This window comes from Drosophila nasuta, chromosome 2L (assembly GCF_023558535.2).
Source record: "Drosophila nasuta strain 15112-1781.00 chromosome 2L, ASM2355853v1, whole genome shotgun sequence".
NCBI classification, from domain to species: Eukaryota; Metazoa; Arthropoda; class Insecta; order Diptera; family Drosophilidae; genus Drosophila; species Drosophila nasuta.
In genome coordinates, this window is record NC_083455.1 from 8,750,072 (window position 1) to 8,777,916 (window position 27,845).

At 39.3% G+C, this 27,845-nt stretch overlaps 2 protein-coding genes across 2 annotated transcripts in view; both read left to right on the forward strand.

Annotated features, from left to right (window-relative positions):
* The first annotated feature begins 7,400 nt into the window (after nucleotides 1–7,400).
* The window catches only part of LOC132791579 (uncharacterized), a 42,305-nt gene continuing 21,860 nt past the window's right edge, over nucleotides 7,401–27,845 (forward strand). Inside the window, 3 exon segments of the mRNA XM_060800564.1 lie at nucleotides 7,401–8,233; nucleotides 21,503–21,875; nucleotides 24,845–24,950. Coding sequence (XP_060656547.1) covers nucleotides 21,557–21,875; nucleotides 24,845–24,950 — 425 coding nt within the window. The 5' untranslated portion in view covers nucleotides 7,401–8,233; nucleotides 21,503–21,556.
* LOC132798798 (uncharacterized) lies at nucleotides 22,132–23,117 on the forward strand. The gene is made up of 2 exons (XM_060810781.1): nucleotides 22,132–22,373; nucleotides 22,441–23,117. Exons 1-2 carry the CDS (start codon nucleotides 22,174–22,176, stop codon nucleotides 22,814–22,816), a joined length of 576 nt encoding a protein of 191 aa, XP_060666764.1. The 5' UTR covers nucleotides 22,132–22,173; the 3' UTR covers nucleotides 22,817–23,117.

Sequence of the window (27,845 nt, forward strand, 5' to 3'; positions counted from 1 at the left end):
TCATTTCCATCAATTTCTTATTGAGACTCCTTTGATTTTGATGACATTTCTATTAATTTAAGCACTGCTTAACATTTCAGCCTTGTGTTGTGCTATTTATATTTATTTATTGCCGTTAATCACTGTCAATTGAAGCGTCTTAGTTACGCTGTTTGCTCTTATCGAGTGGAGTCAGTTGCGACTCCCTTTCCACTGTGGTTGTTGCTGCTGCTGCTGCTCATCATGCTGCTCATGCATCTGAAGTTTTGACAGTTGACTGTGATTATTCTGCCCCCGTGCATCGTGCCTCATTCGTCGGGCTGGTCTGTGTTGGCAAATTTAGCAGTGCGTTTGCGTTTTACATTTGACGTTAACATTTTGCTGCCTTGAATACTAAACAAAAGCCGCCCAAATGTTATGGCTGCTGATGCTGCTGTTGCTGTTGCTGTTGCTGCTGCTGCTGCTGCTGCTGCTGCTCAGATGTTGCTGCTGCTGTGGCACAAACCACAAAATGGACAAAATGTGTTCAATTTCAGGCCTGTGATTTTTCAATAGAGACTGCAACAATGCCAAGCTGCTTTTGGCGAATTAACATTGATGGCGTGCCCATGAAAGGATCAACCATCATCACCTAAACCCTTCCCTTAAAACTGAACAGCAGACAGTCTTTCATTTTGCTGTTTGTTGGACTTGCTGAGCGTTCATTAGCACGCACGTCGGCGCCATTTTGCAAACGCATTTCCGCTGCAGTTACGTGCAGTCGTGCGGCGTTGCCGTTAGACCATTTCCCGTTAGTCAGTTTAGTCCGTTAAGGCCAGGTAAATGTTGTAGCAACTCTCACACAAACTCCAACTCTTGTTGCAAGCTGCTATTTTTATGGTTTTGGTTTTTCTTTTTTGTTTCTGCCTGTGTCATCATCAAAAGGCATTTTTAATTGGCGTGTGTGTTGCAGCAACAGCAACGGCAACAGCAACAGGAGCAAGCAGAGCATGCAACAGTTCTCGAGTCGATAATTGGTAACGCGTCACGTGTAATGCGCCCCAAAGCCAAAAATGGAATTTCTAATTAAGTTTTGCTGGGATTTAATATCGACAAGCGAGCCGATCCAAGCAGAGAGCCAGCTACAAAAACTGCTGTTTCAGTTTTACAGCTCTCGTTCTCTCTCATGTATCTGTATCCATGTTCGAGTATCTGTATCCCTGTGTCTGACAATCTGTCTGCCCCTATGTGAGCTCTCTATATGTGTGAGTGTGTGCGGGTTAGTCTGTGTCTGCATCCAGCGAGTGTGTACGAAATTTTGGTCAATTAACACATCAACGAGCTTAGTTAGACCAAGCCAAAAAACCAACCTCCCATCATCATCATCATCTCACTGCTGCTGCTGCCCCAAAGCCTGATAGAGAGCAACAACAAAAAAAAACAAGTAAGAAAGCTACAGTCGAGTGTACTCGACTGTGAGATACCCGCTACCCATTTTGAATAAAATAAATATAATTTGCGGTATTTTCTCAAAATATACCGAATATACTGCAAAAATACTAAAAATATACCAAATGGTATATTTGGTATATCGACATAGTACCGCATTCAAAATATACCATAGACGGCACAATATACCAGATTGTCAGCCAAAGCAACTAAGACCCCTAGTAAGTAGGCGTTTTTGCCCATACAAAAATATTTCTTTTATAACTTCGACAATTTTTATCTGATCGCAACCAAATTTTCAGAAATCATAACTACTATAGTAGTTATTATATATACGTGCGTGGCAAAAATTTGAAACAAACTTGATCTGCGTGCAAACATAACAAATGTTGTCGAAAAAAAATTATAGCTCTATCTCTTATAGTCTCTGAGATCTAGGTGTTCATACGGACGGACGGACAGACACACAGACGGACAGACGGACAGACGGACAGACGGGCATGGCTATATCGTCTCGGCTGTTGACGCTGATCAAGAATATATATACTTTATAGGGTCGGAGATGCCTCCTTCTACCTGTTACATACATTTCCTGCCGGCACAAAGTTATAATACCCTTCTACCCTATGGGTAGCGGGTATAAAAAAAGAAAAACTGAACAACATTTCGAGTTACTTTGCTGCAAAATATTGCAGTTGCTCTGTTGATGCGCTTGAGGGATTATCAGCTGATACAAATGCTCCACATATAGAGGAAGGGAGGGAGTGGCTCTCCTTTTCGGTCTTCCTTCCCCATTGATGAGCCCTCAAAATTGTGTTAAAAATCTGTTGAACAGCTTTCAACTCTTTTACATAGCCATCGATGGGGTTTCGATTTTCAGTTTGTCTTCTAAGCATTGCGGTCAAATGTTTTTTTTTTGTGAAAAGTGAAGATTGATTGAGTTGCACTATTATTCCATTGGCACTGTCCGAAAATGCCAAAGATATGAAAATCTATGACAAAAATTGTGGAAAATGGGTTAAAAGCAAATAGATTACTGCGTTGGAATTATCATTTAGATTGGACTGGCACAAGAACGAAGAAATATAATTATAAAAACCAACGAGAGATCCTCTGTGGTAAAAAGAAAGATTTAAAAATGTTGAATATTTTGCAGAGTCGTAAATTGAATATTGTTGAATAATGCAACCAACAGAACATGTAAATTTTTCTGCTCTGAATTTTGTTTTTTATTTATTTATTTTTGTTGGTTCATTAATCTGGTATATATTTTTAGAATAATACCGCACTTTTTTGCTCTTATTGAAAATGGGTATTGGGTATCGTACAGTCTAGCACAATGAACTGTAGTTTTCTTACTTATTTATAAGCTATATAACTAATTTCAAATATAATTATATAATTTAAATTGCTTTTGTATTTAATTATCTTGATATATAAATAAGTTGAATGTATTTGGCATATTACTACTTACATTAATCTCTTATAATCCATTCATTTAAAGTATCCTTTTCGTTTTCTTATAAATCTTAATTTTGAATCAGATTATTTAAAACTAAAAACGATTACAACCTGAATAAGAGAGAGAGAGAGAGAGAGAGAGAGAGAGAGAGAGAGATGTAATAATAATATGTATTTATTTATAAATTTAGAAGTAAAGTCTGGTAATCGAATCGATATTTAGTGATAAATCAGAGTTCGTTCTTCAAGTCAAGCATGTTTCCCCCCAATAGCTGAATCGACAGTTTTTAGTTCAAGAACGAATTGAGGCAACAAAGTAAATGAGCATTAACAGATATGCATAAAGAATCGATATTATAAGTATGTGTGTGTCGGTATGTATGTGTAGTTTATAGAGACAGAGGGAGCTGGCAACCCGTCAATCGTTCAGGCAGTCTGTCAGATAGGCAGCCAGAGACAGAAAGAGAGACAGCGACAGAGGCAGCGACAGCGACAGTGATAGGGACAGACAAGTGAGATGGTTGGACAGACAGTTAGCCAAGTTGGCTCATCATTTGCCTAGAGCTGGCAGCAGCAACAATTGATATACGCGTACGTGATTCGCATATCGAGAAGTCCGACTGGGGCCGGCAATTGATTTGATGTAAACGGAAGAAGAGAAGTGGAAGAGAACAGTGGAGTGTAGAGTGAAGTGAAGTGGAATGGAGGGAAGCTAGTGCAAGTTTCTGAAGTGCGGTCGCAAAACTTTGTAACTGGCACGCGTTAAAATGAATTTATGAGTCGCAGAAGCAGAGAAGCAGAGGCTCAAGGAAAGATACAAAGATATAAAGATACTTTAAGTGTAGCAGGTTTGAGAAGAGACTTCAGCAACTGTTGGTCAGTTGCGTCAAAGTCCAGGAAATGGCAAATGTCTGCAGCAAGCAAGGAAAAAAAAGAATACCATAACAAATTTATCAATTAGCAATTTATCATTTATGCAAACAAGCCAAGGGCCAACTGGTAACTGGCAACTGGCAACTGGCAACTGGCAACTGGTAACTGCCAACTGTCTGGCTGGTTGCGAGGCAAACAAATGCGCTCAAAATGAATGACAGACAAGCAAAATAATAATACACACACATGTTGTTGTAGGGAATAGAAGAGAAGGCAGCGGAGCAGTACCTTTAACTTAAGCTTCAACTTCAGTTGGTTCATTCAATAACTCAGCCTAAAACTGTTGCGCATGCGTCGCTGTCGTCGCTTTGTTTGTCTTTCCTCAAGAGTCCCAAACAAACAGTGAGCGATGAGTGAAGGAATCGTCGCATTCAGGAGGCTGAAGTGGAAGAGGAGCCTCGAGGAATCATTATTATGGCAATGCCAGGCTCAAAAATTTACACAAAAATGCAATCAGCGCGTAGGATAAATATACAAAACGCTCCGCTCCGACAACAGACGACGACAACTGGCGCGTTATCATGAATGAATATTTACACTATTCGATAAATTTATCACTCTGCCAACGACGATCAGCGATTAGCTCATTCATGTTGAATTTTTCATATATTTTCGCTGTCATTTGCTGTTTACTCGCTTCTCAGAGACACACACAATGTTCTTCGTTCAAGTTGTCGTAGTCAGTACAACAATTATAGTTTACTTGGGGTTTGCTTAATCAGTGAACAGATCTAGATACACATTAAGAGGCAAACATGTGATAAGACATGAAGTATTAGATGGTAGCAAAAGGGCAACTAATAATAATAAATCTTTTGCTGTCTGGAATCTTGAATAAATAAATTAGCTAATCGTCTAATTGCAAGAATATTTTGAATAAATAAAAAAATTTTAAAATAAAAATAAAATAAAACAATAAAAATATTGCAACAAAAATCAAGTTGAGTTGAATTTAAAAATAGTAAAGTTGAAAAGTTGTTAAAACCTAAAAAATGTTTAGCATTGACAACCTGATCAAAATCGAAACTGTCAAATCTAAAAATTCCCAAAATCGATAGTGTCAAATTGACAAATTTGTCAACAAGACAAAAATGGAATTTCTACAAAAATTTGACAAGCTTGTCTTTGTCAAAAATATGTATTGTAAAAAATGACAAAATTGTCAAAAAACAAATACAATTAAAATAAAACTGCAGTATAAAGTAAAGTATAAATAGAAAAAATATTTTCGTTAAAATTGTCAATTTCAAAATCAATAACAATTAAAATTAAATGTAAATATATACTGCAGTAAAAACTGAAGTATAAATAGAAACAGAAAATATTTTCCATGAAGTTCAAAAATCATTTCAAATTGCAAGGTGTTTAAATGAACTGTGAAGTTCGAATAAAATAATAAATATGTAACTATCTTGATATCACATAATTATATTTACTTAGGGTTAAAAACTTGTTTTCTTTTTATTGAACTTCGTTCTTGATTTCTGTGATTGTAATCTCTTCCAAATAATAAGAAAAATTGTATTAATTCAGTACACTTAACTTTAGTTTTTAATGCATTTTTCTGTTTTCTTTTTTCAAATAATTAAGCAAAGACTTGAAAGAATGAACATTGTGCATAAGTAGGTCAGCTAAGCTAGATTATCCCTACTCGAATTGTACCTGATCGGATCGAATGTAATCTAGTTTGTTGATCTGTGACATTTTGAACATTTGGGTATTGTGTTGCAGTCGCAAAGTGTGTCACCAAGTCGAATTATTCGAAAGTAAAAACTGTTGACTTGCAACCCGGCGACATCATAAACCAAACCCATAGCCAAAGGCAAACAACCTTCTCGAATGTTGTGTGTTATGTTGTGCGTACCAATCAATCAAACTGCGACCATAAAGCGGGCCAAGATACCATCTACAACAAGTGCCCCTTTAGGTCCCCTACACATAGCTGTCGACTGTGGTCTAAGACTTGCTCGCCAGCTCGCTCGCTCGCGTATCTGAGCGTTTGTATCTGAGCAACACACAGCAAAACTGCAGAGTGTCATAAATCATGGCGAGATCGCACGCTGCTCTGTTGTTCTGCTGCTGCTGCTGCTTCTCTTGAGTTGGCGGCAAATCTCGGCGGCGCTAAGCTGCATCATAATGCCTCATTATGACAAGTTGCAACGTTGCTGTTGCTGTGTGTTGCGCGTTACGCATTTTGTATCTGTATCAGCAGCATGTATCTCGCGCGTGTGAATATCTTGATTAATGCGCTCGGCAATTATTGGAGAATTCATCAGTCAAACGATGCTTGCCACTGCCACTGATAGCGAATAACAGCAGGCGTTCCACACACACACACACAAAGTTACATGAAATGTTGACCATTTCATAAAACTAAAAGAATGTAATGTAGCAAATACAATATTTTAACCCTGGACATGGCAAAGATACAAAGTGTATCTCTTGGATAGCTGTAGAGAAATCAACAGATAGAAGCGCTGTTTGTTTTGTTCCACTCGCATGCCACAATGTGCCGCAAGCGAAACGACATGGAAATGAAAACTCTGCTACAATTTTTAAAGAGCGAGGCAGTGAGGGAGCGTTGTTTGCTGTCATGAAAGAGCGACAAAAAATCATAAGAGAGCGATAGAATAAAAGTGAAAGAGAACAAACAGTTGATTTTTATAGTTTTGCAGGTGAATAGCTGCTCTTTTGAAGTTGTAATCAAAGTAAATAAACCAGCAAATAAGTGCAAAAATGAATTCTTGAAAATTTTATAAAATAATTGAAAATTTTTAACAAAAATATAAATATTTTTATATATTTATAGTTTATATATTTTTCCTTTCAAAATTTATTTGCTCTTCAGGTGAACTGCTCTTCTTAAAATTGTAATAAAAATAAATAAATGTAGAAATTCTAATTATTAATTTTTTAATTAAATAAAGTAATTGAAAATTAATAAAATATATTTTTATTATTGTAAATTCATATTTTATTTGCTTCGAAACATATAATATGTTTGCTATGTTTAATTTCTATTTAAATAATTTGCATGTATTCTGAAATATAAATTTACATGAACTTGCGACACATTCATATTGTTCCAATAAAAATACAAAAATAAATATTATATTTTTTTTTTTAATTATAACATTACTCGTATAACAAATTTTATAAGTTCAGTGCATTGAATAAATTAAAAATTAATCATACATTTTATCTACATACCAAATGAATACATTTCTAACTATTTAAGTATTTTATTTTTATTTTGCGGAAATATATTACCAGCTAAAGCTGTTGAAACCATAACTTACTTAAGTTCTTACCAACAAACAACTCCTCATCATCGAAGTACAAATAGCTTCCACAAACAAGAACTATAAGAAACGCTCTTCGCTCTTCGCTCGCGCTCTCTCTTTCTCTTTCGTTGGTCATCCACTCGCTGACTCTAATGCCTGTGGTTGAGTTCCACATATAAAGCAGTTGCCGTTGTGTTTCGGTTACATGGACGACCGAGCGCTATGCGGCTCCAGAGTAACATTACAACGTTCGTTCAATTCAATCGCTCGTCAACCTTCGTTCGGCGCGTTACAACAAGCGAAAGACAGCAGCAGCAGAAGCAGCATCGGTGGCAGCAACAGCAACAGCAGTAGCAGCGGCAGCAGCAAGCAATACAAGCGGTGGCAGTGGCAAAGCGTTGCGTTGTTGCAACAATTTTTTCGGCTCGCGCTCGCTACGGTGGCGGCGGCAATGGTGGTTGCAGCAGCGGCAGCAATCTCATTCAGTTTCAGTCTCATCCCAGCACTCGTGGCGGCAACAACAACGCTCAGCACTCTAGTGTAGTTGTTCGTTTCGGTTTCGGTTTTGCGTTTCTCGGTGTTTCGCGTCTACGAGTTTCGCGTGAGTGAAGAAAAAGATACTGATTACGGACTGATACTACTGCGGCCAGTTAACGGAAAAGTATCTCACAGTTAGCGACTGCAAAATGCGGCAACTGTGCAATTGCCGGCGCAAGCAATGCATGGCAAAATTAATAACCATTAAATAAACGCCAACAACAGCAACAGCAGCAGCGAGAAAAAAGTGTGCGGCATGTAATGTTCAAAAGTATCTCGGCCCAAGTGCTAAACATATCAAAACAACCCACAAGATACAACACATCTGTGCAACACAGTGCAAACCCAAAAGAAACCCAAAAATAATACAAAAATAAATAAAGCAACAAAAATAATAATTGCAACAGCTACGACTGCATTTAATTTGCATTTCAAATTGTTTTGAGAATTATTGTGCTTTAGTGTTTTGTGTGGAAAAGTGTGTGTGAAGCCCCCATTTAAATACACTATAAATACATATTTAAAAACAATGCGATTTATGCATTCGACCTAAGGATACAATCTTTTTGAAATCACTGAAAAATTTGATGCAACAAATATTTTCAAACTAGGTAAGTGAACGAAATTGTATTATGAATTAATTGAATTATAGAAAAGTGAAAAAGTGAAATGATATTACAAATTATTTCAATAAAATATTTAGTTAATAACGATTTAAAGCAGTTCAAAAATTATTTATGTTTGAATAAACTCTTAAGAGTGAAACAGATTTAACTTAAAGTAGATGTTTTAAAAGACAAATATCAATTTCATTCAACTTGCCTTAAAACTGTAAAAACAATTAAATTGTATGCCACCAAAGAGTTTCAGTTCAGTTCAGAACTGTGTTTCAGGGCAAATAAACAACTGCAGAAATAATAATCGATAATGGGGCGGCAAAACAAATGCGTAAACTTGAGCAAACGAGTATTTGATTTGGTTTCATGCCAATTAGTGAAGATAGATCGAAACGAGTTTTGTTTAAACAATTAAAAGATAAGTTGATACAGATGTTTTGAATGTGGTCTGCTTTTGTTTCAATAAATATTGTGATACACACGAGTTTCTTTATAGCTCGGATCTAGTAGCAATTAATCAACACACGAGAACAATTGAAAGATATTTGAATAAATTTATGTAGCTGCTGCTTCGGCAGCGTTTGTGGAATTTAGTGTGCGCCGTAAACATTAATTAAACACAAATTAAGAAAAGTCAAACTGTCAACATGCCGAGCTAATCAAAATAACCTGCTATATCTTATGGATATATACAAAAGCGGGCCATAAAAATTTCTACAACAACAGCAAACGAGAAAACTAGAAATAAATTTCGTGGCTGCGTTTCTTTTTCGTCTGCGCTCAAAATGTTTATCAGCTAGTGAAAGATCTTTCCTCCTCTTTTTCTCTGTTGAGTGGGGCAAACAATTTACACGATTTTTATCTAAGAGATGAGATGAGATGCAACAACGTACGCTATCTCTTTGGCAACTTCACACATCGCTGCAGTTTCATAATTTCCTTGGTTATTCTCGCAGGTAATTAAGTGGAATTATCGTCTTTGATCGCATTCGTAAATATCTTTTGTTGGCCACTGTGCAGTGTATTTAGGAAGCAAATTAAGCAGTTGCGTGTCTCAGTCTCCATTTCAATCTCCATCAGAATCTTTAAATCGAATCTTTATCCCATTGCCATTGCCATTGCAGCCACTGTGCATGCATAATTAATTTCGTGTAAAAATCATAATTACAGCAATTAAAATTTATGTAAACAAGTTGCCAGCCGCATCGCATCCACTTGAAGATGGGGGCCGCCTTGCTTTAGCCTGAGGCGCCATTCAGCCGCAATCATCATAATAATCTTGAAAAAGTTTTCATCTTTTTCTTGTGGTCGATTCACTTTATTAGCATTATGATCAAACTTGGTCTAATCATGTTTGTTATTTCTGTGCTGGACAACTCTGATAAAAGCAGTTTCTCTTTCCACCGAAGAAAACTTGAAGCGTATTTAGCTTAGATTATTTTTGTGGAATTTACATTAAATTGGCTGATGGATTCATTCATTTAAATGCTAATTAATCACTCACGACTCAAAGCTGGTTTTCAGAAAAAAAATAATTAAAATGCCATTTATAAATATTTGTCTTAGACTTCTGTTTAGTTTACATTTTATTTAACATTTTCGAAAATTATCTGTGCAGAAGATAACTTTAAAATTCTTTGACCAATTACATTTCAATTTAAATATTTCCAACATTCATTATTGAATGTGTTTAAATATTTATACTATGTGAGCCAAGTCTTGAAATTACTTGATTATTTTAGTATCATGAATATAAGTTTATTTTGAGCCTATTTGCATTGCTATGAAAATATAAAATTATTAAAAATTTAGGTAAAGTTAATTTATATTTGAATATTTCATTCATTATATTTCTTTAACTCATTTTGGAATGTGCCTAAATCTTGATAATATTATCAATACTCAATTCCTGAAATTACTTTAATATATCAATCTCATTTGCTATGAATACAAATTAATTTTGAGTTTGTTGATTTTGCCATTAAATATATAATATAATAAAATGTTATTTAAAATGTTATAGGTTTTTTGTATTTGGATATTGAATTGAAAATTTATTATTCTTATATGATAATAATTTTAGCAATTCTGAAGTCTTTAAATTGATTCCATATTTCAATCTTATTTGCCATTAGTATAAATTAATTTTGAGTATTACAAATTTAATGCAATAAAATGTATTTTAGCAGACAATTTGTGAAATTGTACAATTTAATTGTGCACACATAAAATATTTAAGCGCTGTGAAATTTCAGTTTCTTTTCAAGTGATGAGTGTCTCACTTTAAGCACTTGACTGTCTCATGATTTTTTTTGGGTATTATCACATAGTGTTTGGTAGTTGGTAATCAGATCAAGTTGAACATAATGCTCATTGCTATGCTTAGCTGTCGCTCTCCTTGCCACATGGGTTTTCTCATTTAACCGTTACAACCACACAACACTGAGAGAGTAATGTCATCTCCAGCATTGTTGCCTCGACATTGTCGGCTGCCCACATGAGCCTACGTGTGTTTGGCCAACGAATGGCCTATGGACTAGGGCTTGGACCTGGGGCTTGTCTGCGGTCTCTGCAACTTTAATTAATTAGCATCTAACTAAGAATAATGTTTCCTGCCAGTTGCCAGTTGGCAGTTGCCTGTTGTTGCCCGCTGACTGTCATAACTTGGCCGGCAGTTTATTTGTTTGGCTCGTCGGCAAAAGATACAAAGATACAGATGCACGGCGCGGCAGATACATCGCACTATGCTATACAAAAATATACATGGCACAGGTGCCACAATTTCTGCTGTGCCACAATGCTGTTGTGTGGGGCACACACACAAATTGCCCCTGCGGCAGTCGTGCATGGCCAAGGCATCCGAATACAGTAGCATAAGGAAAACAATTTCGGGCTAACCACGCCCACCCTCTCCGCCTTACACACTCTCACACTCACTCCTCCGTCTTCTTCATCGTCTTCTGTGTTGTTTTTTTGGTTTTTTAGTTTTATTCTCGTTTTTATTGTTTGCCTGGTTTTTATGCTGTGTGTTAACTTGTAAAAATGTGCAGCAAAGGAAAATTATTTTCCCTCCCTCTGAAGTGTTCGTCTTGCGGTCAACGTCGCTGTCGCTGCCAGCGTGAACGTCGACGTCGACATCGTCTTCATGTACTTGTGAAATATTTTCAAGTGTTGCGGCTCTTAAAAGTAGCCACTGTATCTCTGTGTGTGTCTGTGTGTGTTATGTCTTGGCATGTTGTTGAGAATTTTTCATGTAATGACTTGGCGCCAGCTTTGCTCTTGTTCTTTCCACAGTTTTTGTTGTGTGTGTTTCTTTTTTTTAAATGTGCCACATTTTTTTTTGTTATGTGTTTCTGCTGCTGCTGTTGGTGGCAGCTTAAAGGCAACAACTTCAAGTTTTCCACACACAGCTGTGTGCCATTGTTGTTGTTGTTGCTGTGTGTGGCGTGTGGGGCGCTTAATTAGTTAAAAGTTGCTGTTAAAGTATCCCAAATATTTCAAGCTGTCAGCGTAGCTTAGAAAATAGAATGAATGCAATGTAACTGCCAAGAAAATAAATACAACACACAAAAAGAAAACACACCCCACGCAGTTTGAAAATCCCTAAAAAAAACATGCTAACAAAATCTATTATTAAATAATATTATTTACAATCAACTTAAAATAGACTTACTTCCATTATAATCTCAGAGTTTGCTTGACAAAGCGGATTTATTTAATTCCAGTTGTTAAATCAATCATTTCTCACTTTCATGTGTCTTGTGTGTGTCTTTAATCTAAATCTTCAGCGCTGTGCAACAATTTCAAATTCCACTTCAAGTTCTCAGCAAAGTCAAACCCTTTTGATTCTCACATTAAGATTTCCTTTTTCGTTTTCTTGTGTAGTTTCCTTTTTGTTGTTCTTATGCGCTTTGCCTATCAAAGCAACAAGCCGTCGACCCTTATAATATGGTTCATCAATGTTTGCTGATACACACTCGCACTCGCATGCATGTAAATGCGAATGGCCTTTGAAAAGACACTGAATTCGTCACATGGTCCCCTAGATGAGACTGGGAATTGGACTCGGACTTGGGAATGGGAGTGCAACTGGGACGACGATTCCGTTGAGCTAATTAACTTTCGGTTACAGTTCACTGCGCAAATTTGCGACCATTCCCCGAGAATCAAAATGAGAATGAGAAAGAGACCGAGTCGGAGACGGAGTCCGAGAACAGGAGCACAGGGGACACACACGTAGCATGGGGCATGCCACTTAGTTGTGTTATGAAAAAACATATAAGGCATATTAAATTTGTATTTAGAATGCGATGTGATGTGATGTGATGAGACGAACGGCCGGAAATGAATCGCCGCTCGTCATCAACTTTACTGAATGCCTTTGCTTCCCGCATTCTCTGTCTCTGCCTCTGCTTTTGTCTTCGTCTTCTTGTCGTATGTGTAAACAGAACAGAAGACTCACTCGATTTGTAAGAGGCATTCAAGCAAGTCGCTGCCTCAAAAAATTAGCCAGACCATCGACGATGACAACAACAGCATTTTACGCATCACAAAACAATAAAACGTCATTAGCGCCGCCTTCTGCATTGAGTTCAATGCAATAATTGCGCCTTCAGGGTCGCTAAAAGCCCAACCCACAAATCCATCAAAATGCGGGAAAAGTGCTCGACATCAAGCCGAGAAATTTGGTTTGGTAATTATGTTCTAAGTTGGCAAATGCATATTTGGAGTACGAGTCGCGACTCCTCGGCTCATTAATCAATGCTGTGCCCATATAGCACACCCACTGAACCTTCTCCTCTCTCTCCTCTCCTTTTCTCTCCTATCTGGACGATGAATACTTTTTGAAAAAGTTTTGTCATACATGCAATGTAATTTCTCACACACACTCAACACACACATTTGTCCAAAACTTGTTTCATTTAACCCAAACTATATAGATACCAAGTCGGGGCTGTCCAGTTAGTTTCCCCGTTCAGGGAATACTTCTACTAAGCCTATGCAAATGCATTCCCAAGTGTATCAAATGGGCCACACGCCAGGTGTCAAAAATGTTTCAACTGGAACTTGTCATTTGCCGACAACGTGATGACTTTCATCGAGGGTTGCCCCCCTCCTCCCCTCCAAACAAAATGGGCAAAATGTTTGCGTAATTAAAGGGAGTGATGTGCCGAGGGTTAAGTGCCAACTGTTGTAGCGCCCACTGTTGGAGTGAACATTGTAACTTATAACAGCTCTAGAGGGTTAAATGTATTTCACTTCACAAGAATTAAGATGAGATAATGTTTAAAGCTACAAAAAAAAAAAACAATGGAATTTTCCGGTTTTTCGAATTTAAATTAATAATGAATATTTATGAAAAAGTGTAATGTAGAAGTTGAGAGTAAATTAAAAGTTAAAGGTTAGCGAGTTACAAATATTTTACGTACACTCAAAAATATTTTTTATTTCGAACAAAAACACTTTATTTTTTGTTAGAGGATTCACTTACATCATTATGTTCTAGTTTTGTATTAAATTAAAAGTTTCGTTATGTAAAGAAATATTTAAGAAATCTAGAAAAAAACACTCTATTAACATTGTGCGTTTATGCAATTCAATTGCATTTATTTGAGAGTTCTAAAAATAAAGTAAACAAATCAAACAATATTCATTTTGAATATTAAATACATATAAATAACAAATTTAAGAAAGTTATTTATTTAAGCTAGATTATTTTGTTAAGACATTAATGTGAATGAAATTCTATAAAAAAAAACTCGAATTTTAATCAGAATACTCTACAATAACTATTTTGGTGATCATTTAAAACAACACAGAAAATCACTTCAAATTCAATGAGTACTTTAATCATAAATTTAAATGAAATGTATGTTTTGTTGACTTTAGTATTTAGTAGAAAAGTCAGACAATATTATATTAAATGAACTCCCAAAAATAAATAATATGTCAGCAGTGTTTTGAACTGTTGAAGTCATAAACTCACTCGACTGTTAGCTTTGCTTTTATAACATTTTGTGACTTTTTTTCCTTCGAGATCGTTTCGTCTGAATATGAAGCTTTGGCAATTACTGGCAGACCTCAGGGAGTTTTTTTGTTTGTGGGTTGTTTTGTTTCAACTGCATTACGGTACCGCAACAAAGTAGTCATTTAATGCCCATTACCTTATAAAAAACAATCAGCTAATAAAGGCTTCCTGCAAAACAGCAGAAACAGCAGCAACGGCAGCAGCAGCAGCCCAAACAAGCGTTAAATTTTATGACCACAAAACCCACAACGGGCCAACAGCAAAAGCGGGCAAACAAAAGTTTTCAACATGCCGCCTTTCCGGCTGCTTAAGCGAGGAGAAGGGGCAACCAACCAAGAGAGAGAGAGAGGGAGTCCATATGGGCAACTGTGTCACAATTGTCTAGTACATGATTTCTATAATCAAATGGTCGAAGCCGCTGCCACGCCCCCGCGAAGGCGTGCACGTGCAGTTAACAAACCAAAAAAGTGAAATAAAAGAATAAAACAAACTTTAGTTGCAACTGCAGCAACAACATCGACATCGACATCGACATCAACTTCAACATCAACAATAACAATAGCAAGCCTATGATTATTAACCATTTGCCTAATTGCACATCATTAGACAAATGTTGGGTCATTATGCCATACATGCGAGAGCATAATCTATGTGTGCATTAGGATGTATTGGTGTGTTTGTGTTTGTGTTTGTATCTCTCACCTGCAACATTGTGTTGTGTCTTTCAGTTACTGAGCGTGTCATAAAAATTAATCAAGTGTTGCTAATTTGTCTGGCTAACGGTTATGCGGATGCGGGGGATCATTAAAAAAACATGTGAAAACAATGAATGCAAGAAGAAGAGCCCGCTGAGCCGCAGCTGCAATTTTCGAGTACCCCTTTCTTCCCTTTTCATCGATGGTACTACCATATGAAAATCGATATGCAGAGTGTAGAGGTTCAACGTCGTGTGCTCATCATCATCATCATCGCATCGTCGTTGGGCGTTGTCTGAGCCCACATGTCCTGGCCACGCTCCGTTGCTCGGCCTAACGATTGAGGCCGTCTCCCTGTCTGAGCTTCTGCTGAGGCTTCTCTGTACTCTACACTGCACTGTGTGCTGGCATTTTGTCTCGTCATTCGTGGCCCGCTTTTGTGTGCCTTCCTGTCAATCAGCGCTTTGTTGTTGCGCTCGCCTGCCAGCCACTTACAACTGCCTCATTGTCAATGTCAGCGCTGTAGCTGTTGCTATTGCTGCTGCCGTCGTTGTTGTCATCCTCAAAAATACTTCTTTTTTTTTTTTTTGAATATATATTTTTCAGCAGCTTCGCTTATAATTCATAAAAATTCCGACAGTGGCCCACACGCGACGTCAACGTTGATGACGATGACTATGTCGATGTTGATGTCGAAGCTGCTGACAAACCGCAGACAAAGCGGAATCCACAGGATGTGAATGGATCCGGGTGGCTGTTGAGCTGCCTACTCAATTGACAGACAAGTGAATGCCCCAAAGGGCTTACCAGCTTCGTTTTAACAAGCCGTTGAGGGATGCTACCTTAAGCCCCCAATCCCAATCCCCACCCCCACATGCTGAGTTATACTCTTTTGCATGTTATTCAACCTTCCGATGAGGTTCCCTTTTTTCCAGCATCAAACCATTATCAGTTGCCGAAGCATACTTTCTCGCTCTCTCTCTCTCTCTTTCTATCTCGTTGGCATTTTCCTTTTATAACTGCTGTCAATAGCCTCGCGTTTCCTGTTTTTCTTCCTCCCGATGACATGTGACGCGACTGCACATGGAACTCTGGGAAGAACCCTTTTTAAACACTTTACTTGCCACTTATCGTGGGCACACAGTCTGGAATATTTCGCTGGATTCCTTATGCCAAACGCAACGAAAGAAAAACTCGACTAATTTGATCCCCAGGCGCTGCTTGAGCTCTCATCCTTTGGGCCTTTGCTTCACGCTTCACTGCCCAGCCTGTGATTTGCAGCGCACTCAACACAACTTTGCCAAAGCGTGAAACATTTTTTGCGCAACCTTGTGACCTCACAAACACACACACACACACAACGAGCTAACAGGCATAGAAATTCAATATTGCTCTCTATGTCTATGCTAATGAATGGCTCGCGAAAGCAGTTAAGTCAAGGCTGGAGAGGAGAGAGACGGCGGCCAGGTTGGAGGTTGTCTCGTCTCGCCTTTTTATTTATTTTTCCGGCTTCCTGTCGCTGTTGCTGCCTCTGCTCTGCTCTGCTCGTGTTCGTGTTACTGCCTTTTTTGCTCTGCTGCCTTTTTGCGGTTTGACGCAGCAACTAAAAGTATGCAACACTTTTTTTCGCCTTCACTTCTCTTTTTTTTCGCATGTTGCTTTTTGCATATTTAATGGCCGGGCGACAGACAAAATGGCGTCGTCGTCTCTCTCTCTCTCTCTTGCGCTCTTTTTCGCTCACTCGCTCTATTTTTTCGGCAGTTCTTGCCGCTGCTCGCCTTTGGCTTTGTGGTTAGGCGTTGATTTGTGGGCGCTGTTTGTTGCTGTTGTTGCTGCTGTCGCATCTCGTGTCTATTTGCGGTCGAAATGTGGGCAGAGGATATTTTGTATATTTGTTGTTTGCATTTTTTGTTGGGAGGCGTGTCACTGATGTGACTTTAATGAACTTGGAACATGTCGAAAATCAATACTCACGGCCCCCGCCGTCCTTTAAGTGCCTTTAAGCTGGCAGGCTTCCTGCCTGCCATTTCAAGTGGCAGCAGACAGCCGAGAGACAGTCAACAGTCAGTCCGTCTGCCAAGCCTGTCACCATAATAGAAATACATTCTAGCTGCAAATAATAAAAAGCAATGAAAAAAAAAGTTGTCAACTGTTGTCTCTATGCAAATTTTCAGTTATTTTTTATTTCTTCTTCGTTTTTTTTTTGCGTTGCTCAGACAGGAAGACGGCTTTAAGCCAGGCTACTTGAGCACACACAAAGACAGTCGACAGTCAGGCACACTTCACTCTTTCATTAGTCTGCTGTTGCTGTTACTGACTTTGCTGTGGATTTGTCCCTTCTCTCTCTCTCTGTCTATCTATCTATCTCTTTCTGGTTGGAAAGCCATTATTAAATCATCAAAAGTGTTGGCCATCAAATGTGACAATAGTCACAGGAATCGCGCTTGTTCCGAGTCGTCAACGTATTCCTGGGAGAGTTGCATGTGGCATGTTGTTGTTTGTTATTGTTGTTGTTGTTGTTGTGGAAGCTTAGACAGTTGCCTTCCGTTTTGGACTTGAACAAAGTTGTTGCTACTGCATTTTCCTTGCTGTCTGCGTTGTCATTTGATTTGATTACAGCTGGGGGAAATTCGAGTCGACTCCAGTTGAGTCGCAGTTGAGTTGAGTCTCCGACGCAACGTTGCAACTGTCTGCATGCTTGATGGATTATATATACATATATATGACGTTCGCTGTCTGAAACCCGCATGTTGGCTTTAAGTCCCCACAGAGTCTGCTGGCCAATTTGTCCCTCTATGCTTCTATGCCTCTTTCTCTCTCTCTCCCTATCTCTCTCCCTCTCTCGACGCGTATTTAAATGCTCGACACTCGCTCGCTTGATTAGCGCCGCTGAATTGACAGAAAATTGTCACTAGCTAGCTAGAGTGCTCTACTAAATTCAAATACTATCTCAATCCCACAATTTCAACCCCATATTGCTCCACAATTTGCGTCACTTGTTGTACGTAAAAGACTCTCTCAGTCTCTCTGTCTCTCAGTCTCGCTATTAAGTCTTTTCCCTTCGTCGCATGCGTTGTGCACTTGCTGCATTTTTCATTTGGATCAGAACTCTGGCTGCTGCTGCCGGCACGTCAATTGCTTAATTGATCAATTTAATTTGACACTCATTCAAACACTCGACGCAGCACACAAGATAAATATCTTTTGCCTCCCAATTTTCATCACAGCAGCAGCAACAGCAGTCAACTCGCTTTTTGTGTTTCGATTTATGCAAATTGTGTCGAGCCATGTGGCCTACTGTACATACATCTATACTATATATGTATTTGTGTGGCAGCTCGTTCTACTTTTTATATATATTTTTCTCGATTTTTCCATGAAAACACTGCAAGCGCTGCGCTTCATCAATTAATCAATTTGGTTGTTGGTATTTTTGTTGCGGGAATTTTTCAGTTCTTTTATTTTCGAGTTAATCAGGAAGTCAGCCAAAAACACAGTTTGATGTTTAAATTTTCAGCACGCGGGTCCGCAATTTGTTTAGTTTTTCGACTCCCAGTAATCGAGGTGAATCACTGTGTGTTTGCTTGGGTGTGTGTGTGTGTGTTGACAGTTTAGAATGAAAATGCTTTTGATTGATGACCTGTGACCGGCTAGTTGAGCTCATTGAGAGACAGAGAGAGATAATGCAATGAAATTGGAGATTGTTTATATGTTTATAAAAGAAGTTGAGCAGCTAATTAAGACTTTTTGGGTGAAACTTGTCAATGCTTTTGCTGAGTTCATTTGGCCTCAGCAAAGACTAACAATGCTGCAAAAGAGACAAAACAAAAAGTACTGCTCGTAATTTAAAACTATAGTTTATTTTCTCAGAGCGCAGCAAAGAGGCAAAGCAAAAGAAATGTGAATGGGAGACAATTAAAAGCAAAAGTTTTCATTTCGAGGAAGTAGTGATAACAAATAAATTAAAACAAAGAGTTTCATTTGACTTTTTCTTGAAGTATTGCCAAAAAAATAATGATGATATTGATTCGCCTGAATTATTTGCTAATGACCCTTTGTCTCGAGCACCTGCAACTGACTTGGAAGAAGTTTCGTCAGCGATTATATCACAATAGCAACCAATGGCAATGGCTGTGATTAGTCTGGAGAACGCCTCTATCCGCCAGAGACTGCAGTTGGCTTGACCATTAGGCGATAAATCTTTTATGACAACCATTAAAAATGCAGTCGAAGCGAGCAGAAAATTGTCTCTCGGCTGGTTCTGCGGCAAAAGCTGCCACTTTTAGCGGCAATTGAGTGTGTAATTAACTAACTGTACATTTCAATTTATGAAATATTTGCAACGAAAAAAGCGAAAAGAAGAAAAAAACAAACAAGAGCGAAGCGGGTTTGCAGCGGCGACTTGCCACAAAATGTGGCACGCTGCTGCTGCAACGAGTGCAAAAAGCGCCGCCAGGTGTGCATAGCAAGTGAACAGTCCTGACCAGCGGCATTTGCGATGCCATGCCACGCGCTCGAAGCGCTGCCTCGAGTGTCACTATTAATTTAACCTACATTGTGTGGCAAGCGGAGGATCGAAAGATCTCAGATCGCCGCTGTGCATACGAGAGTATATAAAGCACGAGTAGTTGAAACTATGACAGCCAGCATTATTTCTCAGGCATTGCCACAGAATTTTTCTAATTTGTTGGCAGCGTCAAAGGCAGCCGCATGTGGAGCTCGATGCAACGACGTTGAAAGATGAGCAATTAAGCGCTGAGTTATTGACACGAGTCAAGGGAAAAACCATCGAACGAACTGAGGAAACCAAAGGGAGTCCTAGAGTTGGGGGTGGTGATGGCGTTGCAGCTGCGTTTGCGTGACAAATTGCCACATGACGTTGCCCATTTCTTGTTTCCCTTTTTTTTGCATGCATGCGGAGGCGGTCGATAGGGTTTCTCAGGTTGCAACAGCAGCATGTATGGACATTTGTTAGATAAACATCAGCAGCAGGTAAGCTGAGGCTTGTTAGCTCTGGAATGTGTCCTTTTTATTCCTCAAACTTGTAAAGATCATTAACTGCTGCTGAGGGAGACATTGTGTGGCAGCCAAGTGATGTCAGCAGTCACTTGAGTCTAACTAACTCTTCACTTCACTTCACTTCGGTTGTCCAAATGTTCTGCTCAATCTTGCGCTTAACTGTGAATGAATCTGAGCCGCAATTGATGCCAAAAAAAGCCAAAATGTGTTGCCAGCTGTCTTCGACTACGTCTACGACTTTGACTTCAACTCCAACTCCAGCTTCGACTTCAACTCCAACTTCGACTTCGACTTGAATGAATGCAAAGTGAATGTGCGTGACGATGACGCGGAGGATGTGAACCAATGGAGTGAATAAGAAGCGCAGAGGAGAAAGAGGAGGGGCAAAGCATCGCCTAGTCGTGAGCACAATGAGCGGATGAGGTGGTCTGTTACATTTGCCCACACCAAACGCATCTCGCTAGCTAGCTCTTCTCGTCCTCAAACGACTCTTGTGGCTGACTCGATGACTCTGTGCTTTTCATTTAACATTATTTTGCAACAATTTTTGCTGTGGCAAAAGCCAGCGACAGACTCACAAAACTCGGATGGTGGAACATAGAAAGCGGCCAAAGCAAACATGTTGTCTGCCTGCTTCTCTCCTCGTCTTTTCTCCTCTCTTTGCCACTGGTTTTTCGTTCCTCTCTTTCTCGACTGTCATTCCATTAACCTCTTGCAAAATCTTCCAATGGCCAGGCAGAAGCCAGTTTCCGCTTTAATTTAACGCTGGCTTATACAGCAATATACAACAGCAAGCTTCATATAGAACCCGAAAACAGAAAAAAAAAGAAATAAGGAAAACCCGTCAGACGTCAGCTGGTGTAGCAATTTAAAGCAGAAGCTGCACGGTCAACCCCACTGCCGAAGGGGGAGGAGGAGCAGGAAAAATCCAAGTCAGCCCCAGTTTATGACATGCCTGGAAGGCGGGCGGCCAAGAAAATTTATTTAGTTTATGCAAAGCGTGCGGCGAAAAAAGGGCAAAAGGTAGCACAAAAGGTGGCAGCAGATGAGTGAACGTGCCAGGGCCCGGTTAGAGGAGCATCCCGTCTATGAACGGCAGGCACAAAAAGGACATTCTAGGCTCTTACATCATCGTCCTACAGCTGCCGCTATTTGTGTTTAGTTTGCAAATTTCTTTTGATGTCTTTTAATTTTAATGAGTTGCGATGTGGGTGAGCCCAGCGACTACCCTAAGCAAAACTAATTAGAAGCGAAGGCAGCACACAATGAGAAGCGCATAGAAGAGTGCGCTTCACTCTCTGTCTGCTCAATGTTGTGAATCGCATAGAGAGGCGCACACAACTAAATAAGCTTGTCGTAGCGAAAGGATTCTTTGAGCAGGCAACAGACAAAAGAGCTTTGAGCTCAGATCAACTGATGTAAAGCTTAAAGCATACAATGAGAATCGCAAAGAGAGGCGCATAGCTTTTTCTTATTAACTTCATTTACTAATCAATTCACATTGACATTTTATTCTTGCAGATCTCACTTCTAAGCCAATTTCAAACGGAATCAAGTTTCTCCCCACATTCTCACATGGAGAGTTGCACAGCCAACAACGAAAACAACAACAAAATGACGCACAGATTATCATCAGCTTCAGCTACAACAACAGCAACAAAATCCAACTACAAAATGTTCTCCCGCCAGTGCCTTTCCACCTCCAACCCGCGCTCTAGCTACCCCCGCTCATCATCATCCTCATCGTCATCATCTTCATCCCAGAGTCGAGGACGGCATTTAACCTGCCCGACAAGTAACTGGAACGGCAACTGGAACCTTAGCCTCTTGGCATTGATCATTGCCAGCGGCTGTTTAATGCTCAATACGCCAGCAATTGCGGCTTTCGATATTGGTGAGTATAATACACTTCAAAAAATAGCAAAGCTTTATTATTACATTAAGAAAATACCTCTGGAAATATGTGTCAAGTGATCAGAATGGCAGCTCTTCAGCTCTTATCATAGATAGTAGTCTCATACACTGTAAGAAAAAATACTTTATTACGAATTGAGATCTCGAAATTAAAGATTATCTAAATATGTGCCAAGGGAATACATTTTAAATATTTATGAAAATCAAGCTTCATCTCTCTATTTGTTTTTGCTCAGTGTAGCAGCATTTATTTCTCATTTATCTCACAAATAAAATAAATGAACTTTTGGCCGGCAAGTCAAAAGGTGCGCACATTCATCAATTTGCCAGAGAGTCTCATCATTAAAGTCGAAAAGTCTCTTAAGTTGGAAAGCAAAAACGAACAGAAAACGAAGATGGCAAACGAAGTAAGAAGGCATGCAACATGTTTATTTTCATTTTTATTCAAGTGGCATATCGAACTTGCGGGCAACTTTCAGTGAGGAAAATTTATTTTAATTGACATTGAAAGCACATTTTTATGTGTCCCATCATTCTGCGAGCAGCGACAGCCAACACAGTTGGTGGCATCTCTGTGGCCCATGGTCGCCATGGGGCGTCTACTCCACTCCGGTCCACTCCGAAGCGATGAGCTCGCTTGGACATGGGTGGCTCAGTTCCATTTTGGACGGTGACTTTTCTCTGGTCGAGCAGCAGCAGCATCAGCAGCAGCTCATTAATTGGCATATGGGCATTTTTATGCTGTCTCTAAACTTTTGTGCAGAAATTTTCCATAGTTTGGTGGAGACGCTGGAACGCGGCTTTAATGAAGCCATACTGAAGTGTAGTCATGGCAGTCAAGCAGTAGCTAGCACTGGCTTAGGATTATGGCCACTTTTGAATGGCCCTGGCATGTCAGCGGCTCATAAATTTCTATGTTGATATGAGGACAGACCGTTGGGGACACTCTCTGTCGTCCGACCTGATGGACGGCACAAAAGCAGAAAGCAGCAAGCGGCATGAGAAGACTTTCAAAAGAAACAAGAAAAAAAATACATACAGGGAGGGGAAAATAGCACACAAATATTGTATTTATAAAGCATATGAAAAGCGAAGAACAAACAAAACATTTGTGGAAAATTGGTTTGTTAATGCTGCTATTGATTTTTTGGTTGAACAAAGAAAATGGGTTAGAAGGTTGTGCGGTTCGTTTTAAGACGATTTATTTTGCTTTAAAGAGGAATATTTTATAGGATTTATTTTATTTTGCAAATAAATGAAATATCTATAACATTTATTTCACAGAAACGATAAAAACTTAATTTCATATTTAACAAAAATTGATTTGCATAGTTCGAAATGCGTTTAGTTCTCGCTGGCTGACAGAGCGGAAAGCGGCAAAAACTGAGAAGAACTATTGCTGTTGTTGTTCTTGTTGTTCGTGTTGTTGTTGGCATGATGAAAAATTACAATTTGCATGGCAAAAGTTTTGCGCAGCCAAGAAGTTCGTTTGCAGCTTCTCAGCTTCTCTTATTTATACAATTTTCTCCGACGCAACCACAAGTTTTTCTGCAACTTACAGGCGGCTGTCATAGTGTTTCTCCCCCCTCTGTCGTCTCTTCGCTGAGTTTTGTATTTTCCTTTGTCTGCCACAAATCAAATCTAAGCCATAATATTTATAGTTAATCAAGCAAACCAAATACATAAATACGAATTTATAAACATGTTCATCGGCAAAGTTCTTCTTGCACAGTCGATACACTGAAACTCTGACTGCAATATTTGCATTCTCTCCTCCTCCTTCACATCCAGCCACAGCCTAAAATGGCATACATACATATAAGCAAATAAGCAGAGGAAGTGCCTCACTTGTTGTTGTTGCTGTTGTGCCAGACACATCGAGTGAGTTGAGTTAGGAAAACATGCAACAATTTTCCAAATGAATGCACTTGCAATATGCAGCCAAAGTCAGACGATGGCAACCAGCTTCTGACCCTGGGCCTGGGCCTGGGCCTGGTCCCTAGGTTGGGTCTCTAGCCCAACCTCAGTTCGAGTCGCAGAACAACTTCAGTTCACATTAGCATTGCTAGCTATCAAATCCAATCAAGTGCGAATGCAAAGAGCTGCGTCCAGGTTCACTCTGTGTGTGTGTGTATCTTTATTTATAAACTTCTAAACGAATGCACGCACCTAAGGCAGGAACAAAACTGCAGCAAATCTCTTCTCGCTCTCTCTCTCACTCTATGCGTCTGGCAATTGGCAACTTGCAACGTGCAACTGGCAACTTGCAACTGGCAACTGGAAGCTGGTCCATGCTGTGCCTGTGCGCAACAAAAGTCATGTCAAATCAGTGTTGATTCTGGCGAAAATGTCAGCAGGCAGTCAGACAGTCCTGATAGACAGTCGAGGCGGGGGCTCCAACTTCTACTCCAACTTCTGCTCCAAGTTCGCAACTGCAACTCATATCAAAGGCTGGCGAAGTTGTACTCCCATCTGGATATGCAATCGGTTGGCAATAAATTAAGTAAAGTAGTTGACGTTCTGCCCGGTTTGGCTTGACTTTGCCAATGATTAAGTGTTTGCCTTATTTTACTCGTCGTCTCTGAGATCCCTGAGAAAGTGATAGGCCTAAAGACACGCCCATTCACCTTCCTCGAGCATCACCCCCCCGCCTCACCGGGGAGGGCTTTGCTGCCTGCCCACATTTCAAATGTCAAAAAAGTCAAACTGACGCTTGACTTATTTTGATAGATTTGATGGGCGTTGCACTAGCGACAGCAGCATCCAGGGGGATTCTAAATTTACTTTGAGCGAGCTAAAGAGCGAAAGATGTTGTTGCACAAAGAGCACATCCATCATTAATTAACGTTTTTCGTTTTTGAAATTTTTAATTTACTTTGTGCCTTGCGCCCTCTTCAAATGCCAAATAAATATACATATTCATCTCTTTTGATTTTGATCTATTTGCAGCTACGTGCAATGTGCCACTAGGCATGGAATCGGGCGCAATTACAGATGCTCAAATCACAGCAAGCTCAGCCCATGACACGGGATTTGTTGGGCCACAACATGCAAGGTGAGTTCAAAAGTTTCTAAACAGTTTTTAATATAAACACACAAAAGAAATTACACAATAATGTCCAATTTGTGTAGCAAATCATTTGCATTTGAAATACTTCCTAGAGTATACAAGAATTCTTTAAAAAATAAATGTGTAACTGACAACAAGAACTTTGTTCAGTTCGGGATAAATGTCATGCATAATTAAATAAAAATATATTGAAACTGTTTAATTCTCCAAGAGGATTATGATGCAATTTCCATTCTTTGTTTTTCTTCTAAAATGCCTAAAAGGAATTACATTTCTAAATAATCTATACCTGCAAATAACTTGAGTTCCTCAATTGTCATATAACATTTTCTTCATAATTTGTATTTGAATTTGTATTTCTTATGGAAAGAAATTGCAATTTTGTTCAGTCTGCAGCTGCAACTTATTTCAACTGAATTGAATGTAAATTGTGGAATTCAAAACGGCAGGAAACTCAGGTCAGGAGGCAACTTTGAAGTCGAGTCTTATCTGGAGCTTTTACTGCCCACTTTGGCTTTTGAGTTTTGCTGCTTAATCTAAAGCCCAACCACTTAACCCATAGTTGCCTCCGGTCCGATGGCTTATCATTAAAGTCGCACTGCGTGTTCGTTTAATTGCTAATTTTATAGACAACTTCATTAGAGCGATAAGACAAAGTCTATAAAATCGAAATCTTAGCCACCGATTGGAAAACTAAAACAAACAACAAACAAAAACAAACGAACGAAACAAGAAGCAGAAGAAGAGAAAAGAAGTTTGATGTTATGACACAAACAGTTGCCCCATCAAAATACCAAAATCAGAAACAAAAACTTAATGGGGGGAAAAACTTTTTTGCATATCAGTGTTGGGAAGCGTTGAAAATAGTCTGTTTGCTGCCCTTTCAAAGATACGAGACTCTTAGGGGAAATCTGAATCTGAATCTAGAGCGGTATCTGAATCTTGTTCATGAATATGCAAGAGGCTTTGCTCGGGCAACCGTTTAATGGCTCTGACAGCGATATCTAAAGTCGGCAGCCCTTTTTTTTCCATCTCATCTCAGTCCCTCCTCACCCCACTAATTAAATGCAATTTCAATGCAGAGAGCGACTAAACCGGTTCGCCAGGCGGTTCAACCAAAGGGCAGCAGCGGTTGGAGTGCATTTTGTTGGCTAGACAAGTTTAGTTTTAGTTTTTGGTTCAAGTTTTATTTTGTTTACTTTTTTTATTGATGCATTTTGTATTTCGTTTGAATTGAAGTTTTTATGGCGCGGAGGAAAGTGTGAGGAAATGCGGGTCAAAGAGATTTTGGGGCGGAAGTTTTGCAATTGGCTCACGAAACGTGATTGATGACACCATCAGACTCTATTAGATTGCTGTATAATTAGTATAGAATAGCACAGAACTGAAGTTAACTAAATACTCACGAGTGGCGACTGCTGCTGGCAAAGCAAAGCACACAATAAAGTAAAGCACTCATTCAAACCATAAACATGTCAATTACCACGTGAGTTACGGCAAAATCAATGCAAACATCGAAGCCACAGAGAGAATCTCTTCTCGCTTTCTGTATTCAGTATTCAGTATTCTGTAATAATTTGCTGTCTGTCTGCGTTTATAGACATGCACTTAAAAAACACTCAAGTGCAGGGCTGACTGGCATCAGCAGCATCAACAGCATCTACAGCAGCCCCAAAGCAGAGGAGAGAAGACTGGGACAGTGAGACACACCACAAAGGCATCATTAACATTAACCCTTTATGGCGGCACTAAAGTAAAACCACAAAACGATGCGTGATGAGCACGTTGAGATAAACAAAACAAAATATATATATATATACGAACAGCTTTTTTCTCTTCTTCAGATTAAGCGGAATTTTTTTTTTTGTGTTTTGTGCTAAAGACAAAGACTAAAAGACTGGGGGTACTTCATTCGAAATTGGACTTGGGTTTGGATTGGGGGCATTTGATATGTTGTTTTTTGTTTCTTTGACTGCTGCGGGCTGTTGTTAGTCGCTTTGACTCTTTGGCTGACTCACCTGAAAGGTCGTGTCTGTCGATGGGCGATTGTCGATTTCTGCTGGTATACTATATAGAAGCAGTATCTACCTCCTTCTTGTGGTTGGCCTCTCCAACTGCCGACTGCCAACTGTCGACTGTCTGCTGTGGGTTGTCGTTTTGTTGCGCAAAGTGCTTTCGATTGACAGGCGATGTGGTGATTTGCGATTAGTGCGGAGCGTTCGCTAAGAGAGCTGCTAAGTGACTGAAAACTTAATGGCAAATGAAATGGATTAGTGGTCAATATGTTTATTATTACAACACACTTTGCTACACCAAAAAGGTGTCCTTAATGCGTTCAGTTAAAGTTAAGTGTGGGAGACATTTCCATGCTTGATTGTATATTAATCTGCTTGCTTGTTGCATTGACGTTTACAACTTGGAAATCTGAAAAGAGTTCCTTTAATTTGCCAAACACTGCTGAGCACTTAAACCGAAAGCCTTTCACCTTTACCAAAAACTGCCAAACTGCCAACTTGATGTTGACTTAACCCACTGACTGCCACACACAGAGCACACGAAAACTTGATGGAACTTTCTTTTGTCTCTTTTATTTTTCTTCTTCTCCTGCTTCCGCATCGACCAAGTCCAATCAAGCTGCAGCAAAGTTCAAAAGTGCAGGCAGCATTATAATTTGTGGCTGCCGTGCTTGCCACTCCACTCTCAGCTAACCAGGCAGCTAACTAGACGCCAAAAACTCTCGAAACTCGAACTTTAAGTAATTCATTACACAAAACATGCACTTAAAACAAATCACGCGCATTTGCTTACCGACCAAAAGACTGAGACTCTGGCCCTTTGGGGGGTGTCTCAGCCCTCAGGATGCGATCATGGAACGTTGAC